Source organism: Pseudoliparis swirei, chromosome 13 (genome assembly GCF_029220125.1).
Source record: "Pseudoliparis swirei isolate HS2019 ecotype Mariana Trench chromosome 13, NWPU_hadal_v1, whole genome shotgun sequence".
Classification (NCBI taxonomy): domain Eukaryota; kingdom Metazoa; phylum Chordata; class Actinopteri; order Perciformes; family Liparidae; genus Pseudoliparis; species Pseudoliparis swirei.
Window position 1 is genome coordinate 20,525,638 of NC_079400.1, and position 17,272 is coordinate 20,542,909.

At 46.4% G+C, this 17,272-nt stretch overlaps 2 protein-coding genes across 10 annotated transcripts in view; both read left to right on the top strand.

Moving 5' to 3' along the window:
- The window catches only part of LOC130203758 (corticotropin-releasing factor receptor 1), a 54,002-nt gene extending 50,695 nt beyond the window's left edge, over nt 1-3,307 (top strand). For all 6 annotated transcript variants that reach the window (XM_056430155.1, XM_056430156.1, XM_056430157.1 and 3 more), the window contains 4 exons: nt 1,666-1,751; nt 1,838-1,973; nt 2,417-2,458; nt 3,079-3,307. In XM_056430155.1, coding sequence (XP_056286130.1) covers nt 1,666-1,751; nt 1,838-1,973; nt 2,417-2,458; nt 3,079-3,219 — 405 coding nt within the window. In that variant the 3' untranslated portion in view covers nt 3,220-3,307. The remainder of the gene's footprint in view (nt 1-1,665; nt 1,752-1,837; nt 1,974-2,416; nt 2,459-3,078) is intronic.
- A 7,108-nt stretch (nt 3,308-10,415) lies between these two features.
- Nucleotides 10,416-17,272, top strand: part of LOC130203223 (KAT8 regulatory NSL complex subunit 1-like) — a 28,542-nt gene continuing 21,685 nt past the window's right edge. For 3 of the 4 annotated variants that reach the window (XM_056429172.1, XM_056429174.1, XM_056429176.1), the window contains exons 1-2: nt 10,416-10,619; nt 15,610-17,047. In XM_056429172.1, coding sequence (XP_056285147.1) covers nt 15,678-17,047 — 1,370 coding nt within the window. In that variant the 5' untranslated portion in view covers nt 10,416-10,619; nt 15,610-15,677. Of the gene's footprint in view, nt 10,620-12,688; nt 13,199-15,609; nt 17,048-17,272 lie in introns of those variants that run through there. The other variant, XM_056429173.1, reaches the window with a different exon arrangement.

Below are 17,272 nucleotides of genomic sequence, written 5' to 3' on the forward strand. Positions count from 1 at the left end.
GTCCACAGGGGGCGCCAGAACCAACACTACCACTTTAGTCCACAGGGGGCGCCAGAACCAACACTACCACTATAGTCCACAGGGGGCACCAGAACCAACACTACCACTATAGTCCACAGAGGGCACCAGAACCAACACTACCACTTTACTCCACAGGGGGCAGCAGAACCAACACTACCACTTTAGTCCACAGGGGGCGCCAGAGCCAACACTACCACTTTAGTCCACAGGGGGCGCCATAACCAACACTACCACTTTAGTCCACAGGGGGCGCCAGAGCCAACACTACCACTTTAGTCCACAGGGGGCACCAGAACCAACACTACCACTTTAGTCCACAGGGGGCAGCAGAACCAACACTACCACTTTAGTCCACAGGGGGCGCCAGAACCAACACTACCACTTTAGTCCACAGGGGGCGCCATAACCAACACTACCACTTTAGTCCACAGGGGGCACCAGAACCAACACTACCACTTTAGACCACAGGGCCAGAACCAACACTACCACTTTAGTCCACAGGGGGCTGCAGAACCAACACTACCACTTTAGACCACAGGGCCAGAACCAACACTACCACTTTAGTCCACAGGGGGCGCCAGAACCAACACTACCACTTTAGTCCACAGGGGGCACCAGAACCAACACTACCACTTTAGACCACAGGGCCAGAACCAACACTACCACTTTAGTCCACAGGGGGCGCCAGAACCAACACTACCACTTTAGTCCACAGGGGGCGCCAGAACCAACACTACCACTTTAGTCCACAGGGGGCACCAGAACCAACACTACCACTTTAGACCACAGGGCCAGAACCAACACTACCACTTTAGTCCACAGGGGAGCCAGAACCAACACTACCACTTTAGTCCACAGGGGAGCCAGAACCAACACTACCACTTTAGTCCACAGGGCCAGAACCAACACTACCACTTTAGTCCACAGGGGGCAGCAGAACCAACACTACCACTTTAGTCCACAGGGGGCAGCAGAACCAACACTACCACTTTAGTCCACAGGGGGCACCAGAACCAACACTACCACTTTAGTCCACAGGGGGCGCCAGAACCAACACTACCACTTTAGTCCACAGGTGGCGCCAGAACCAACACTACCACTTTAGTCCACAGGTGGCGCCAGAACCAACACTACCACTTTAGTCCACAGGGGGCACCAGAACCAACACTACCACTTTAGTCCACAGGGGGCACCAGAACCAAACACTACCACTTTAGTCCACAGGGGGCACCAGAACCAACACTACCACTTTAGTCCACAGGGGGCAGCAGAACCAACACTACCACTTTAGTCCACAGGGGGCAGCAGAACCAACACTACCACTTTAGTCCACAGGGGGCAGCACAACCAACACTACCACTTTAGTCCACAGGGGGCGCCAGAACCAACACTACCACTTTAGTCCACAGGGGGCGCCAGAACCAACACTACCACTTTAGTCCACATGGGGCAGCAGAACCAACACTACCACTTTAGTCCACATGGGGCAGCAGAACCAACACTACCACTTTAGTCCACAGGGGGCGCCAGAACCACTTTATATATTTATGAAATGTGACAGTGTCCTCCGTTATTAAACCTCTCTCTCTCCCTTTCTCTCTCTCCCTCTCCCTCCACCCCCCCCCCCCCCCCACTCTCTCTCAGATCAACTTCATCTTCCTCTTCAACATTGTGAGGATCCTGATGACGAAGCTGCGAGCCTCGACCACGTCGGAGACGATGCAGTACAGGTACACACGCTTCCTGCTCGTGCTGGGTTGTGATTGGTCCGTGGGTCCGTCCGTCTCCCTGAGCCCGGCTGTCCGATCCCCTGCAGGAAAGCCGTGAAGGCCACTCTGGTGCTGCTCCCCCTCCTGGGAATCACCTACATGCTGTTCTTCGTCAACCCGGGGGAGGACGAGATCTCTCAGGTCGTCTTCATCTATTTCAACTCCATCCTGGAGTCCTTCCAGGTACCGTGCGCTGCGATGTTCTCCCGAACACCAGGGGGCGCAAGAGCCAGATGCAGATCGTAGTTACCTGTAAACTCGTATCTCTTGTTCAGCGCTTACTTTATACGAGTCGAGAAACAACGTGTTCGACATCCTGTAAACTTGTTTTGGATTTTGGCTCCAAAATATTTCCTCAAATGTAGATTTTTCTTAAAGACTTTAAGACTTCGAAAAGCAGCAATAAAAGTTACAATAAAAAGTTACAATAAAAAGTTACAATAAAAAGTGAAAGTAAAAAAGTGAAAGTAAAAAAGTTACAATAAAAAGTTCAGATAAAAAAGGGAAAATAAAAAATTGAATTAAAATAAAAACGTACAATAAAAAGTTATAATAATAAGTTACAATAAAAAAGTTACAATTAAAAGTTATCCTCCTCTTCTTCCTCCTCCTCCTCCTCCTCACAGGGCTTCTTTGTGTCCGTGTTCTACTGCTTCCTGAACAGTGAGGTGAGCACATCGTCTTCAGTGTAATAACGCACTGAAAGCTTTAATGTGTTGTTGTTGTTAATGTTATAATAGTTTTCTCCCTACAACACATGTTGCCCCCTTCCTCATGAATAGACATCTTTTATTTCTTCGGGTGGCGACGGCGTCATGGTAACTTAGCAGCGTGGGGAAGGGGGCGGGGCTCTTTCTTTTTCTGATGAATTGAGACGTCAAACATAAAAGTGTTTGAGTCACTGTTTGGTTCTGACCCGTCTAAGGGTTCTGACCCCTCTGAGGGTTCTGACCCCTCTGAGGGTTCTGACCCGTCTGAGGGTTCTGACCCGTCTAAGACTTTTGACCCCTCTGAGGGTTCTGACCCCTCTGAGGGTTCTGACCCGTCTAAGGGTTCTGACCCCTCTGAGACCCCTCTGAGGGTTCTGACCCGTCTAAGGGTTCTGACTCATCTGAGGGTTCTGACCCGTCTAAGTCTTTTGACCCCTCTGAGGGTTCTGAACCGTCTGAGGGTTCTGACCCCTCTGAGACCCCTCTGAGGGTTCTGACCCGTCTAAGGGTTCTGACCCCTCTGAGGGTTCTGACCCGCTCCATCATTCTGACGGGCTGCTCCTCTTTCCGCTGCACAGGTCCGGTCCGCCACCAGGAAGCGGTTCCACCGCTGGCAGGAGCAGCACTCCATCCGGGTCCGGATGAGCCAGGCCATGTCCATGCCCACCTCCCCCTCACGGGTCAGCTTCCACAGCATCAAGCAGTCCACGTCGATATGAGGGGCGTGGCAGAGCGCTGTCCTGGATAAGCCCCGCCCCCCACACCACCTCCCCTGATGCTGGAGTACACTGAAACCTGAGAGAGAGAGAGAGAGAGAGCATCAGCCTCCTAAACCTCAGGAGGACGAGGACGGAGATGAAGGACACTGCAGACTTTAGGAAACGAGAGGTCAGTGGACAAGGGAGTGACTTTGTGTGAATGTACAGCACTCCGTGTGGATTAACGTCGTGTTAACGCATCGCCGGACTGAACAGGACGCCAACGCCAGCGGATAACTTATTTTTCTTTTTTTCTGTTAAAGTGTTCTGGATATCGTGTTTGTTCTTTTCGATGTTGTGCGATCTTTTCTGTTCAGCGGCGCATGTCGTGCTGCTTCTCATTCCATTGTTTTCTACCTGAAGAGTTTGGTTTCCAAAATAATACGCTGTGAATAAGAAATGAGGCAGTTAGCGTAGCTCAGCATAAAGACTGGAATCAGGGGGGACAGTTTGCATAGCTTAGCATAAAGACTGGAAGCAGTGCAGACATTTAGCTTAGCTTAGCATAAAGACTGGAATCAGGGGGGACAGTTAGCTTAGCATAAAGACTGGAATCAGGGGGGACAGTTAGCTTAGCATAAAGACGAAGCAGAAGGGACAGTTAGCTAAGCATAAAAACTGGAAGCACAGGGGGTAGTTAGCATAGCTTAGCATAAAGACTGGAAGCAGTGAGGACATTTAGCTTACCAAAAAGACTGGAAGCATGGGGGACAGTTAGCTTAGCTTAGCATTAAGACTGGAATCAGAATGGGCAGTTAGCTTATCTTCGCCAAAAGACTGGAAGCAAGGGGGACAGTTAGCTTAGCTTAGCATTAAGACTGGAATCAGAATGGGCAGTTAGCTTATCTTCGCCAAAAGACTGGAAGCAAGGGGGACAGTTAGCTTAGCTTAGCATTAAGACTGGAATCAGAATGGGCAGTTAGCTTATCTTCGCCAAAAGACTGGAAGCAAGGGGGACAGTTAGCTTAGATTAGCAAAACGATTGGAAGTAAGGGGGAAGTTAGCTTAGCTTAGCATACAGACTGAAGCAAGGGTGACAGGTGACAGTTGGCTTAGTTTACCATAAAGATTGAATCAGATGAGACAGTTAGCTTAGCCTTGCTTAGCATAATACAGGGACAGTTAGCTAAGCATGAAGCCTGGAAGCAGGGGGAAAGTTAGCTTAGCTTAGCATAAAGACTGGAAGCTTTACAGACTTTTACACACAAACATAACTAGAGCTCATGAAAGGATGTTTTCTTTTGGGTTAACCGTGTAACTTTATATTTTACTACATTCCCCTGATTATACTTTTACTAAATGAGGTATTTTAATGTTATTATGTTCCCGTGTGCGTCGGACAGCTCTGTAACAGGTCCACGTGGATCTTCGTGTTTCTTTTGGACCAGAACTCTTCATCTCAAGAGACTTCTTGTTGCCTGTCTACGGTTTATTGAGCCGGCCGGAGGTCCGTCTCTATCCGTTGCCATGTGGGCGGGGCTAACAGTCACTGTCTCCTGATTTATTGTATATACATATTTATATATAGAAATATAGAAGCAGGGGAGGGTCAAAGTCACAAATATGAACCAAAAACACACAAACCACACACTGTGAATCATATCGGCACATTAATCCACGTGATCCACATTCCTACTGAGCCAGTCTGCCTAGCAACAGCTTGATTTACTGATGTTTATGTCAAATTGTGTATGAACCTCTTTTTGTCGCCCTGAAATCATTTTATTTTCGTCTCTTTCAAGTGATGTGTGTCTGACGCGGGGTCGGGCCGGAGGAGAGGGGTCACACTTATCACATGTATATGGGGAAAAACCTGAATTTAATGAAAGAGAGTACATTTGAAGAATCAAACTGGGATGTTCTCTGAGATTAAAGTGGAGAATAATAAAATATTCCCTGAGATTGTGACGGTGTAAATTTGCAAGACAACAGTTGAGAACCTGTCTGAGATTGAGCGAAAAATTTGTAGGTAAAGATCTCAAATGTACGGAGAAAAGAAGAGCAAAAAAAAAAAATATCAGGTTTTCTTAATCCCGAATCCTAAATATTTAGTTTAGCTCCACGTCGATGGAGTGACATCATCAAATCAAATTTTGGTTTAAGGACACACCTTTGACCTGTGAGGTTGATTCAGAAGAAAACAACATTCATCGAGACCCACAATGGAACGGGAACATGACGGACACATTGCGCGCGGCAAATTAGAAGTGTAACTTAAATCTCAGAGGATGTCCAGTTTTTGTTGTCATCTGGGAATATTAAACTTTTATTTTCTTGTAGATTTGTGATTTTTCTTTCCTCGTTCGTTTCCCACGAGAACCTCAGAGAATATCCAAATATGTTTTGTTGCGTAATACAACGGCTGAAATCTTGTAATCTCGTAATATTAGCCCCTCCCCCGCGATGTATTTTCAACCATGTTCTCCCCACAAAGGCCCCAACACGCCGCCGTGTGAGCCGTGACGACACGTTGAAATGGACAGGTGTCTCTGAGGCTCGTCACCTGAGCAGCGTCGTGATTGGAGAGTTCCTTCCGCTGGAATTAAAGAAAACAATTGTCTTGCATCACATCGAGAAATTAAAGTTGATTATGAAGAAAAAGAGTCCGATCTGCGAAAAGCATCCACGACTCACTCTGTGAACTCACAGTAGTATTTATTATTTATTTTCAATATTGTTATTTTCATACTTGAATAAAGATGTGAAGAGAAAATAAAGTGCGTTGCATTCGACTGAATGGAGACATGTGTTTTCTTATTTATAGTGCGCCGCTGTGTATTATGGGATGCCCTCTTCAATCCTTCTGGCTAAGTTGCTTAGCAACGAACATCTGTCGTCGGTGTAAGGAGATCGTGGAGAAACGTTTCCTGAAGACTCTTCTGGACTTCTCCTTCAGAAACGTGTTCAAAGGAGCAGCCAGAGGTGACGTGTGCAGAGCTCCGGGATCCACAACACGCCCAGCGGGTCCATCGGCTCAGCCAATCAAAAGCTCCGAGGAGGCCGAGGCTGAATATTCAAGATGTCCGACAGCGTGGAGTCACTTGAGCTTAATTACTGTGGAGCTGAAGGAGCTTCTGTACGTTAGAGGCATAAATAATGAAGTGAACCTTGAGTATAGAAAATGAATTACCATTACTTCTTTTACTTCTCCTCAGTATGAGGCGTCTTTAATCCGTGTGGTCACTTTAATGCATTAAGGGGGGGGGGGGGGGGTAGTTACAGAACTTGCGTGTGACACTACTTCTGTTGGTTTTCAGAGGATCACCCCACAAGAACACGTCATGAGATGTGAACCTACATGCACATCCTTCCAGAGACCTGCAGAGGGGGAACCGGTCCGGTTCTCCTCACGGACTCATCGGAACCATCTGGGTTCCTGGTTTGTGAGCCTGGAGGACTTCGTCTCCAGCTGCTGAAAGAGTTCTTCAAAGAACCGAGAAAGGTGTCTCAAAGAACCTTCAAAAAATGGTTCTTTAAGGCACCATTTATGGTTCCACTAAGAACCTTTCCAACCAGCATCTATTGATACATTTAGTTACTTCTCGGATTCACATTATTCATTCAGAATATAAATCAACCGTTAAATGACTTATTGCAGATTAAACTATTCAGCACTATGTAAAGTAATTCAGATTAGTTCCACCTTCAGCACATGAATGCTTCACTAAATATAATCCCATAATATATATTATTCTGCATAATGATACGATGAGCAGGTCCCCGGAGGAAGCTTCAATATTCATGAGCACGTTTCAGAACTCACATGTAAACAATAGAGCTCTAGTTCCTCCACTGGGACCAGAACCCGCTCTTCCTCTGGAGGACTAGTGAGAACCTTCACTGTTGTGGTCCGGACCCAGGTTCCTTACTGCAGTTAAATTACTAAATACTGCATTAAAAGTACTAAATACTGCATTACAAGTAAAAAATACTGCATTAGAATACTAAATACCGCAGTAAAAGTGCTTAATACTGCAGTAAAATACTAAATACTGCAGTAAAAGGTCAAATTGAAGTATTCAAATTGTTTTTGTCGTACTCATGATGTATATTGATATATATTATATTACTAAATCATAACTATTCAAACATTAATGTGTTCGTCATTTTTAAACTCACTTTATTTACCTTATATATATACTTTATTTATTTACCTTTTATATGTACCTTATGTATTTCCCTTATATTTTGTCCTTATATATGTACCTTATATATTTACCTTATATATTTACCATATTTATTTACCTTATATATTTACCATATTTATTTACCTTATTTATTTACCTTTTATATGTACCTTATATATTTACCTGATATATGTACTTCCTTGAGTACATGTGCATACTTTCTGTAAACCATATTAAATGTTCACTTCCTGCTGATGAAAACATGAGGAAGGATTTATCCATATATTTGAGATGCTGCCAATAACTGAATTATTCCCCATAGTTATTAACGTGAGAGCAACGCGCAGCCTGGTGGTGATGAAGATGAAGGTGAAGACGATGATGATGTCCAGTGTGATGTCACAGCGCCATCGAGTGGTGTTTCACTGCAACCACATGAGATTATTATTTGTATGTATACATATAACATTTAATACATTTTAAAATAGATAAATACAATTTAATAAATAAATAAATATAATAAAAATAATAATGAATAAAATATATGTATATAATTCGTTATTATGTTATATATCAAATGAAATACATTTAAAATAAATAAATAAAATGTAATAAATAAATATTAATGAAAATACTAATGAATAAAATATCTATATATATGATTATTTTATATGTATATATATATATATTAAATTTAAAAAATACATATAATTAAATAAATTTATATTTTTATATATATATAATGTTTGCACTGTTTTTATTTTTATTGTGTCTCAGATTCTCATGTTTTACTTTCTGTGTTTTTATTTTAATACAACTTGTAGTCGCGCTGCTTTGTGGAGTCAGCAACATTTTCTCCTTATTGTTGTGCATATGACAAATATTGACAACTTTAAAATACCTTTATTATGTAACTTTACAAAATGAGTGTGAATGTGTGGTGCCTTCAGGTCCCAAAAGCTGTTTGTTATTAATATAATAATAATTAGTACACGCACGTTTTTATCCCGTGCAACGAGATAATAATAATATACATGTGTTGAGGGTTTCAACAGAACACGCATGAGAGCCTTTTATATGTAACATTGCATCATTATTAATAATGTGTTTTCATATGTGGAGTGACAGGTGCAATAGCATATATATATATATAATCAGGTAAAGCACCTGAAACTAAGACTTAAGAGTAATTAGTTACTTCCCACCATGGCAAAGGTAACCATATTCTCCTGTCTCCTCATGAAGTATGACAGCATGTACTTATATTATATCATATTGTATTCATGTGTTTAGCTGCTGGATTTGACCTCTGTGACTTTTAAATGAGCGTTTCTAAAGGAGCCTGAGGTCCAAGTGTAAAGTGTTGTGCATGAATACCGTGTGTTTTTATTACTTATGGTATTTTACTTTTCTCCAACCCAACATATGGAAGTCTATATTCACCAATAATATCATGTTAATTACAAAGCTGTGGCCTGGTCCTGAGAAATCAAGAGAAACCCTGTGAGGAAACTAAATGACCACTAGCTCTCACATAAAGGCCTGTTATGAATACATGCATATGCTATATAATAGCCCAATGTCCAGAGTAGCATGTGTGGATGTGGAATGCAGCTAATGTAAGATATAAAAAAGATTACTTAGATTTAAAAAACAGATAATAAAGCGACGAGCCCAGCACTCATGTTAGGTGTCCACTCATCCTCCTCTTGTGTCTCCTTGCCTCCTCGGCTCTAGCTTGACCTCCGCTAGCGTGAAGGAAACCTGTGTCTCCTTTGGGGTGAAGGATCGAGAGACCCAGACCACTCCGACCTCCTCTCAGCACCAGCAGCAGCTCCACCAGCTCCACCCGCTGCAGCTGCTGTGATGTGATGCATGAAATACAAAATAAAATGAAACATGTTGAGCCACCTCGTCCACAGAGATCGGCTTCATCCGCCTGTGGTTTACAGTGTGCTGAGAAACACTGCGGTGCATTTGCTGGTGAAGTCCCAGAGACAGAGCAGTATAAACAGGATATATATTTATATTTATATATTGGAGTTGCATTGAGTGGAAAAACGCACCAGGCTTTGACTGAGTAGCTAAAATGCAGTGCTTTGTAACCCCCGCTCTTGTAGTGACGCAGTGAAAGCAGCCATTTTATTGATAATGTGGAGTTTGCAAAGTCGTTTTTTAAATGAAAAACAATGTTTTGGGGATGCTGAAGTTTCGTGCTATGAACTTTCGTCCCACATTTCCGCTGTACGGGCATTCGCGAAGAGTGACAGCCGCGGGGAGCCAATGGGGAGCCTCGAGCGGACCCGTCGACCAATGGGAACGCAGGGGGGGCGGTTGTTATCAAGTCGCGAACGGTTAGTAACAGGACAAGCAGGTAAGTAAGATTTTGTCTTATTTTTCTCTAAATTAACGAACGCGCCGCTCGTCGGGCAAAAAGACACGTCGCGTTCGAACCGTCGGCTCCGTCTGAATGGCTCGGGACGTTTTTTCGCCGCACTTTCTCCGCCAGAACGTCAAAAATAAAAAAAACGGCATTGAGAAGTCAGTATGGGGTTAGCAAACAAGCTAGCGAACGTTAGCTTTCGGTGCGCGAGCTAAGTCGGCTGTTATTGGACGTGAGCTCGCGACGTCGAACGTGAGCGAACGTTGGCTTTTCCAGCCGCGGCTTCACCTTCCACCAGCCGCGGCTTCACCTTCCACCAGCCGCGGCTTCACCTTCCACCAGCCGCGGCTTCACCTTCTCCCAACGGCTGCTTCTCAGTGGGGTAAGAGGGCCGTCCTGCAACCGCAGGGTTGTGGGTTCGATCCCCGCTCTCCCCATTAGTTGCAAGTCGAAGGTCCTTGAGAGCAAGGCACTGAACCCTGTTGCTTCCGGGCAGCCCACCGCAGCCCCACTAAGGATGAAAAAAAAATATGGTTAATAAATGCCTTGGGAGAAGCTGCTTTAATAAAAGTGTATCGCGTAAAATCACCGGAGGGTTGATTTATTTCACACGGCCTGTAAATAAAGACCCCACCCCCACCCCCCCCCACACACACACACACCCGTCCCCCCATTAATAAATATAGAAGTAAAATAAATACTTGTGAAGTTACTTTATTAAATCTGAAGAGTTTTAATAAGATTAAACTAATGTTCTTCTTGGTTTTGTTTTAGGTGTCATGTTATCTCCATCTGGAGTCATGATGGCCCGTTGGGTTGTTGAATGGAGGATTTCAACAATGGAGATAAAGGTAATTTGTTGTTGTTATTATTATTATTATTATCATTATTATCATTATCATCATTATCATCATCATCATCGTGCATTCCTTGTGCTCTGATGGGAGGAGGATTGCGGGCCCGAAATGAGATGAGGTGTGTGTGTGTGTGCGTGCGTGTGTGCGCGCGCGCGCGAGAAGGGGGGGGGGGATCTTGGATCCCCCTAGTGGACAAGAAGATGGATGATTTATTTAATTTTAATTTTATTTTTTCACCAAGACATGGATAAATGCAGGACGTCTTCATGAATAATAATAATTATCTTACGTCATTTGATGCCATTTCTGTAGATTTCAATCAGAAATATACTGAGATCATTGTAAGGACTCTGTCATTCACACACGCTGATGATTACTTCTTTATTCTGCACATCTACTCTACTTAGTCCAAAGAAAATAAGTAGTGTGCATTACTTGACAGTCACAAGCAAGAACGGAATACAACATTGAAGACGTCTAATGTTAAATAAGTCTTGTGTAAAATAAGAATATGTTAGTGCACAGGAAGTGATGGATATGTTTATTTAGAAGACACAGAATATAAAGAGTCCCACACTGGAAGTACAAACAGGCGAGACGAGATATCAGTCCTGTGCCCGCCGACATTATGATACGTATACTTACACAAGTCCTGATCCCTTTACAATGCATGTACAACATGGGAGAGATGTATACACTCCTTGGTGTAATATAACGACATCCCCATAGGAGAGCAGTGGCAGGTGTAATTTATTTCACTGTTACTCTCATGTTGTTACAACATGTATTTAGTTCTTAATCCTCATTTCAAGATACACTCTTAAATCCAGGGTTTCATACGAGCCACACTAATTATATATACACAGATGCACCGCCACGTCTAAGTTATAATTTTCAGAAAATAAACATGACATAACGGGTATAGTGTTTTTAAAAGAGGCGGGCTTTGATCCAGAATACTTATATGGTAGTAGTGGTATATTATTTAATCATTTGCTAAATGATTACACTGCACACATATTTTCATAATGTATGTAACATAATCTACTTGTATAGAAACTATATAAGAGTTTGGTACGCATGGACCACGAGTATCATGAGTATTATAAAACAATCCCCATCCATACTTAAGGCTTCTCATACATGTCAAATAGCTCTGAGGATGCAGTTTGTTGTGTTGTTGTTGTTGTTTTACTGCGTTATACAACGTTGTATTATTACCACCACAAACACAACCAACCAGAACCTCTCACCAAACTCCACCAAACCCAACGGCATCATAGTAATAATAGTAATAATAATAGTGGTGTATTTACTATTTATTTTGTACAAATGTAGTCCAGTTACAGGCCTCATGGAGGTGTATTATTGCCCCCCCTCTCCCCCCCCCTCCCGGCCTCATGGTGGTGTATTATTGCCCCCCCTCCCCTCCCGGCCTCATGGTGGTGTATTATTGCCCTCTCCCCTCCCGGCCTCATGGTGGTGTATTATTGCCCCCTCCCCTCCAGGCCTCATGGTGGTGTATTATTGCCCCCTCCCCTCCAGGCCTCATGGTGGTGTATTATTGCCCCCCCCTCCCTCCCGGCCTCATGGTGGTGTGTTATCTCTGGGCTGCGGCTGCAGAACAGCGCCCTCCAGCGGCCACAGGACGCGGCGCCTCGCTGTGGTGGGCGACTAGTTCCTGTTCACAGTGACAGAGCCTGGACTCGTTGACTCGGTCCTCAAAACGGGGCCACGTGACACGATGATAATCCACAATAAAGGCGTTTAGAAAGCAGCATCAGTCAATAGTTATGCGGGAGCGGGTGATGTGTATTTAACGTGTTTTAGCGCGTGTCGTTAAAGTGATATTTATTTGGAGTCGCACGTGCTCCGTCTCCAAGGCAACATTCCCTCCGGTGTTCTCTTCTTTTGGATCTTTTTTTATTTTTAATGTCGTTTCTTATCTGCCCTTTACTCTAGTGGCGAGTATGAGAAATGTCTCCCGCCTACCAGCAACACACACACGCGCGCGCGCGCGCGCACTCACGTACACACACACTGCCCTCCTGTTTGTCAGACTCAAATCCGAGGGAGAGGAGCTAGCCGCCATTTTCTAAGCGTCGCTCCCTTAAAAACGAGAGAAAAAGCGCTCGCGACAAACCCCTCCGCCTGGATTACCCTCCGCGCGCCGAGAATCGCGTTTTGTCGGTAACGGATTACCGCCCGACACCGGGCACATTTCGCAGTAAATTAAGGGTCTGGGGGGAGGACGGAGTGTTTCGCGGCCTTGTCGTTTATATTCCGAGGCTAGCCGCTCGAGCGAAGCTGGAGATCGTCGCTTCGCCCTGAATCCGGAACGAGAGCCGAGCGGCTCCGCGAGCTGCGGCCTGTTGTTTTCCGTGTGGAGGCACATCGGGCTGCATTTTTTTTTTTTTTTTTTTTTGTGGGGGGTGGCGAGATTACTAAATGGCAGAGTGATCGATCCCCAATCGGGCTTTTTTTAAGCACCCGTGGGCTTTTTTCCCCTTCCACTGAAATTGCAGGGGGATTGTTGCCGAAATTCCCTCGGATAGTGCAACCCTCGTCACGTGGTAGGTTCCTCCTTTTTCTTTGTTAGCGAGCTAGCAGGACCTGGCGAGGGGTCTGCTCCAAACTTTAGCCCTTCTGTGCATTAGGGCGCCCACTCTCCGGTTACCTAACCGCTATCAAAGCCCGGGCACCCTTCGGCACGACAACAGGCCCGTCTGTATTTATTTCCGTAGTCTAATTGCGATGCACTCCGTGTCTCCACTCTGCAACGGCTGCCTGGGAGAGAAGTTGGGAGTGTTTTATTGTTTTTACCGACGTTTCAGCACCTGGACGTGACCCTAGTGGTAATGCACTTTTAAATAAAGCGTTTATTATATTTAACGTGGCCTTTTTGGGGGGCTTAAACTGTCACTTGGTGTTACCCAACTAGGGTTTTGCGTAAAGTTCAAAGTCGGTTTCCTCAACAACAACAGACATACACACACAGAATAGCGACGCGGCGCTACCCCAACAAATAAATAACGCTTATAATCAAACACAGCGATCCATAATGTGATGAGGGCTGGACGCGTTTCACTGCAGTTGGCTTCTGGGAGCGAGCAGGTTGTGTTTCTTGCATCAGCAGCTCCCCCCCCCCCCCCCAGCTTTAATTTGCACGCAGTGTGTAAAGCGACACGTTTTTTTCATAGCGAAGATGTATATCTTCATATCTTCTCTGTACACAACACACAGCGCCTGGTCCGAGCTAGTGAGAATTAAAGATTACGAAATCCCGTGTATCAGCCTCGCGCGCGTCGGTTCCAGAGCCGCCAGCCTTCCTTTAATGCATGTCCTCTACTCATGTGTCTGTTAACATGAAGACGTGCATGCTCACGTTACGGTCGGCTCACGTTAGACGTGGACGTTTTTTTGTCGCATCTCTGAAGCCAGACAGTTTACGACGCATGTCGATTTAAAGCGATGCGTTCATGGACATCGGGCATTTATTGTTCTCCGACTCGCGGCGTGAACGAGTCCGGCGTGTTTAGAGTGAAATGGGCGGTTTTTTAGGGGTTTGCGTTGCATAATCTGCTTCTGAAATACCAACATGGCGTAGTGCGTGCAGACTGGAAACTGCGGTGAAATACTGAGCTCCATTCATCTGACCCTGCAGACGAGGGGAGGCTCCTCTAAACACATGCATACCCCGTTAATGTGCAGAGCAGTGTGTGTGAACCACTCGATACACAGGCCACCCTAAGCCCTTTTACTCGTTGTAATTATAGATTCATTTCCTGGCAATACATGTTTTTTGGGTAAATTGGTTCAGCTGCAAATTGACCAGGAAACGGAGTCAGGATGACATCATGTGCTTTGGACTAATTCTGGGGCCTAAATCCACCGACCTACGGCCCTGTGGTCTCCGGCTGCACATTAGAACATGTAGGGCAGTGGGCTGCGGACCCCTTCATGGGCTCGCCACGGTTCTTCTCAACAGAATTACAATTGTTTTTACGGAGAAGCCGTGTAAGTTAAAGACAATGAGGGCTTGTTCACACAAGCATGAGTGTAATGGCAGTAATCTAGTGGCTCTCATGTCTGGTGTTATTCCATCAACATCGCCAAGGTCGGTGCATACCAGCCATTCTTTTGCACTTTTTAAAGTATGTGTCGATAAATGCAATATCTTCATTACAATAGACATTGGGCAACTTTTTTGGGGGGGTGGGTGTCTGGTGAGAAGCCGAGAGTGAGCGAGATATGAAAGGTTCCCTCTCTTCATTTAAGGTGTTTTTTTTGCGATCCTTTTACATAATTAATTTTTAGCAACACTTCCACGCAGTAGGTCAACAGCGTGTCAACGGACACCCTTTCATCTGATCAGCCGTTGATTAGCTGTAGTGTCAGACCTGTCGTGGTGTTGGTGCCGTTTCATTGATATCTGATGCCAAATATTCTAGAAATGCCACGTTCTTTCTTTTTTTTAGGTGCTGGTTAGTAATTTTCCACTCCCTCTTGAAGCTTACAGAACCTGTAGTGCAAGTATTCCAGTTGGATTCTGTATTGTAGAGTCTGTCGTGATGTTGCATTTCCATTAATAAATAATATTGTATGGGTGTTTTTTGTTTTTTTCACATTGTTGATACGTTTGTGTTTTTAATCATGCTTTTAAGTCCATTTACTTTCAAGCTTTTCCTTTAACCTATGTGTCTAGTGTGCAGTTAACTGTCTGAATAATTCTGAGAACACTCATAAAGATGAAGCTCTTGTACAGCTGCCGGTTTCAGTTTTAAATCAATATTTAAACATGTTCTAGGTGGTGTCTGTATGTTTGTTTACACTCTGGCGTTGTGGGTCTGGGAACGTTACCTTGGACTTGTTGATGGTAAACATCTCTACCCAACAGCCTCTCGCACCGACTAGTCGTGAGCTGTTTGAATATATGTAACCACGTCATTTAATGAGTGTTCCTCGTCTCCTCTGTCCCGCTCAGGCTGTCCTCCGGTGGGGCAGTAAGCGGGTGGTGTGGAGCAGGCCGCGGTGCCCGTCCCTCTGCACTGCATGGCTGCGATGGCGCCCGCTCTCACCGACGCCCCAGCCGAAGCTCACCACATCCGCTTCAAACTGGCAGCGCCGTCCTCAAGTCTCTCACCGGCCAGTGCGGAGAACAACGGCAACGCCAGCAACATCCTCATCCACAGCGGCGGCCCCGCCAAGTGCAAGGCCGCGTCCGAAGACTGCCCGCTGGACTTCTGCGTCGCGGACCAGGAGCAGCAGCCCCAAGCCGACTCCGCGGCCCAGGCCTCGGCCCTGGGGAAGCTCCAGCCGCTGGTGGCGTCCTACCTGTGCTCTGATGTGACACCTGTCCCTTCTACTAAGGAGTCAATCAAGCTGCAAGAAATCCTCATCAAACAGTCCGTGTTGAAAACCCACAGAATACTTCCCGGCTCGCTGCTCAACGGCGGAGGAGACTTCCTGTTGAGGAAGAGGCAGATCGAACTCTCTGGCGGTCAGCTCAAGAGCCTCATGAGCGGCAGCACCAACGGAGGCGACCAGCCCGTGGCGCCCGTCAACGGCCTGGCCAGGAAGCTGGCCGCCGGCCCCGGCTGCGTGGTGAACGGTGACAAGCAGTCCCCCGACTCCCAGAACCTGCCCTCGGATTCTGAGACCTTGACGGCCACATTATCAGGACGCATCCCGGTGAAAGGAACCCTCAAACCCAAGCATTCCTCCTCCGGGGTTTCTCAAAACACAGACGGTAAAAACCTTGAACTCCCAGTGCGCCCGCCTAATGCACTTTCCCCCTTTGCCCACGACGCCCCCGCCCCCCCTGAACAGGTGAGCCTGGAGGAGGCTGCTTCCCACACGTCGACCGGCCAGCCTCAGGGCTCGGACAGGGAGAGGCCGGGCGGCAGTCGGCAGGGCTCCCCATCTTGCACACACGCGCCTCAGCCTCTGCCCTGCGCCTCCTCCTCGGACAGCCTCGACGCGCACGTGAAGGAGCGCACCCTCCTCAACAGCAGCCGCCAATCTGAGATCGAGAGCCGGCTTCGGCGCCTGCGCAAGCGTCTCCAGGTGGTGCAGGCCAAGCAGGTGGAGCGGCACATTCAGCAGCAGCTGGGCGGCTTCTTGGACTCGGCGCTCAACCGGCTCCTGGTCGGCAATCGCAAGTCGGAAACGGCGGTGCCGACGGCCACGTGGAGGGCCGGGCGCCACTCGTCCTCCAACAGCAGAGACGGCCTGGGTCGCTTCCTGAAAAGCGGCTCCATGCCCCTGGAGCTGGAGCGGCTGTACCTGAGCGGCTCGGCCAACCTGCACTCCGCGGAAAGCGCCTTCGACTCCGACGTGACGGAGAGCAGCTCCGGAGGAGACTCCGACCTGGAGGAGGAGGAGCTCAGCAGGGTGGACATCGAGCAGCGGCACGTCAAAATGTAAGTAGTGGATGAATTGAGAGAGGACTGCATGTTTCCTCTCTCCATCCACGCACATGCAGCTCGTCACTTCTTCCCATGATGCTTTGTGCTCCCCTGTGTTTCTGGGCCCTGCAACATGCGACTCCTGCTCAGCAGGTGCTGATGACAATTATAACTGCCTGGTGGGCCTCGGTAGTGGTTGGGTCAAACTCCGGGGTGGAGTGTGTGTGTGTGGGGGGGGGG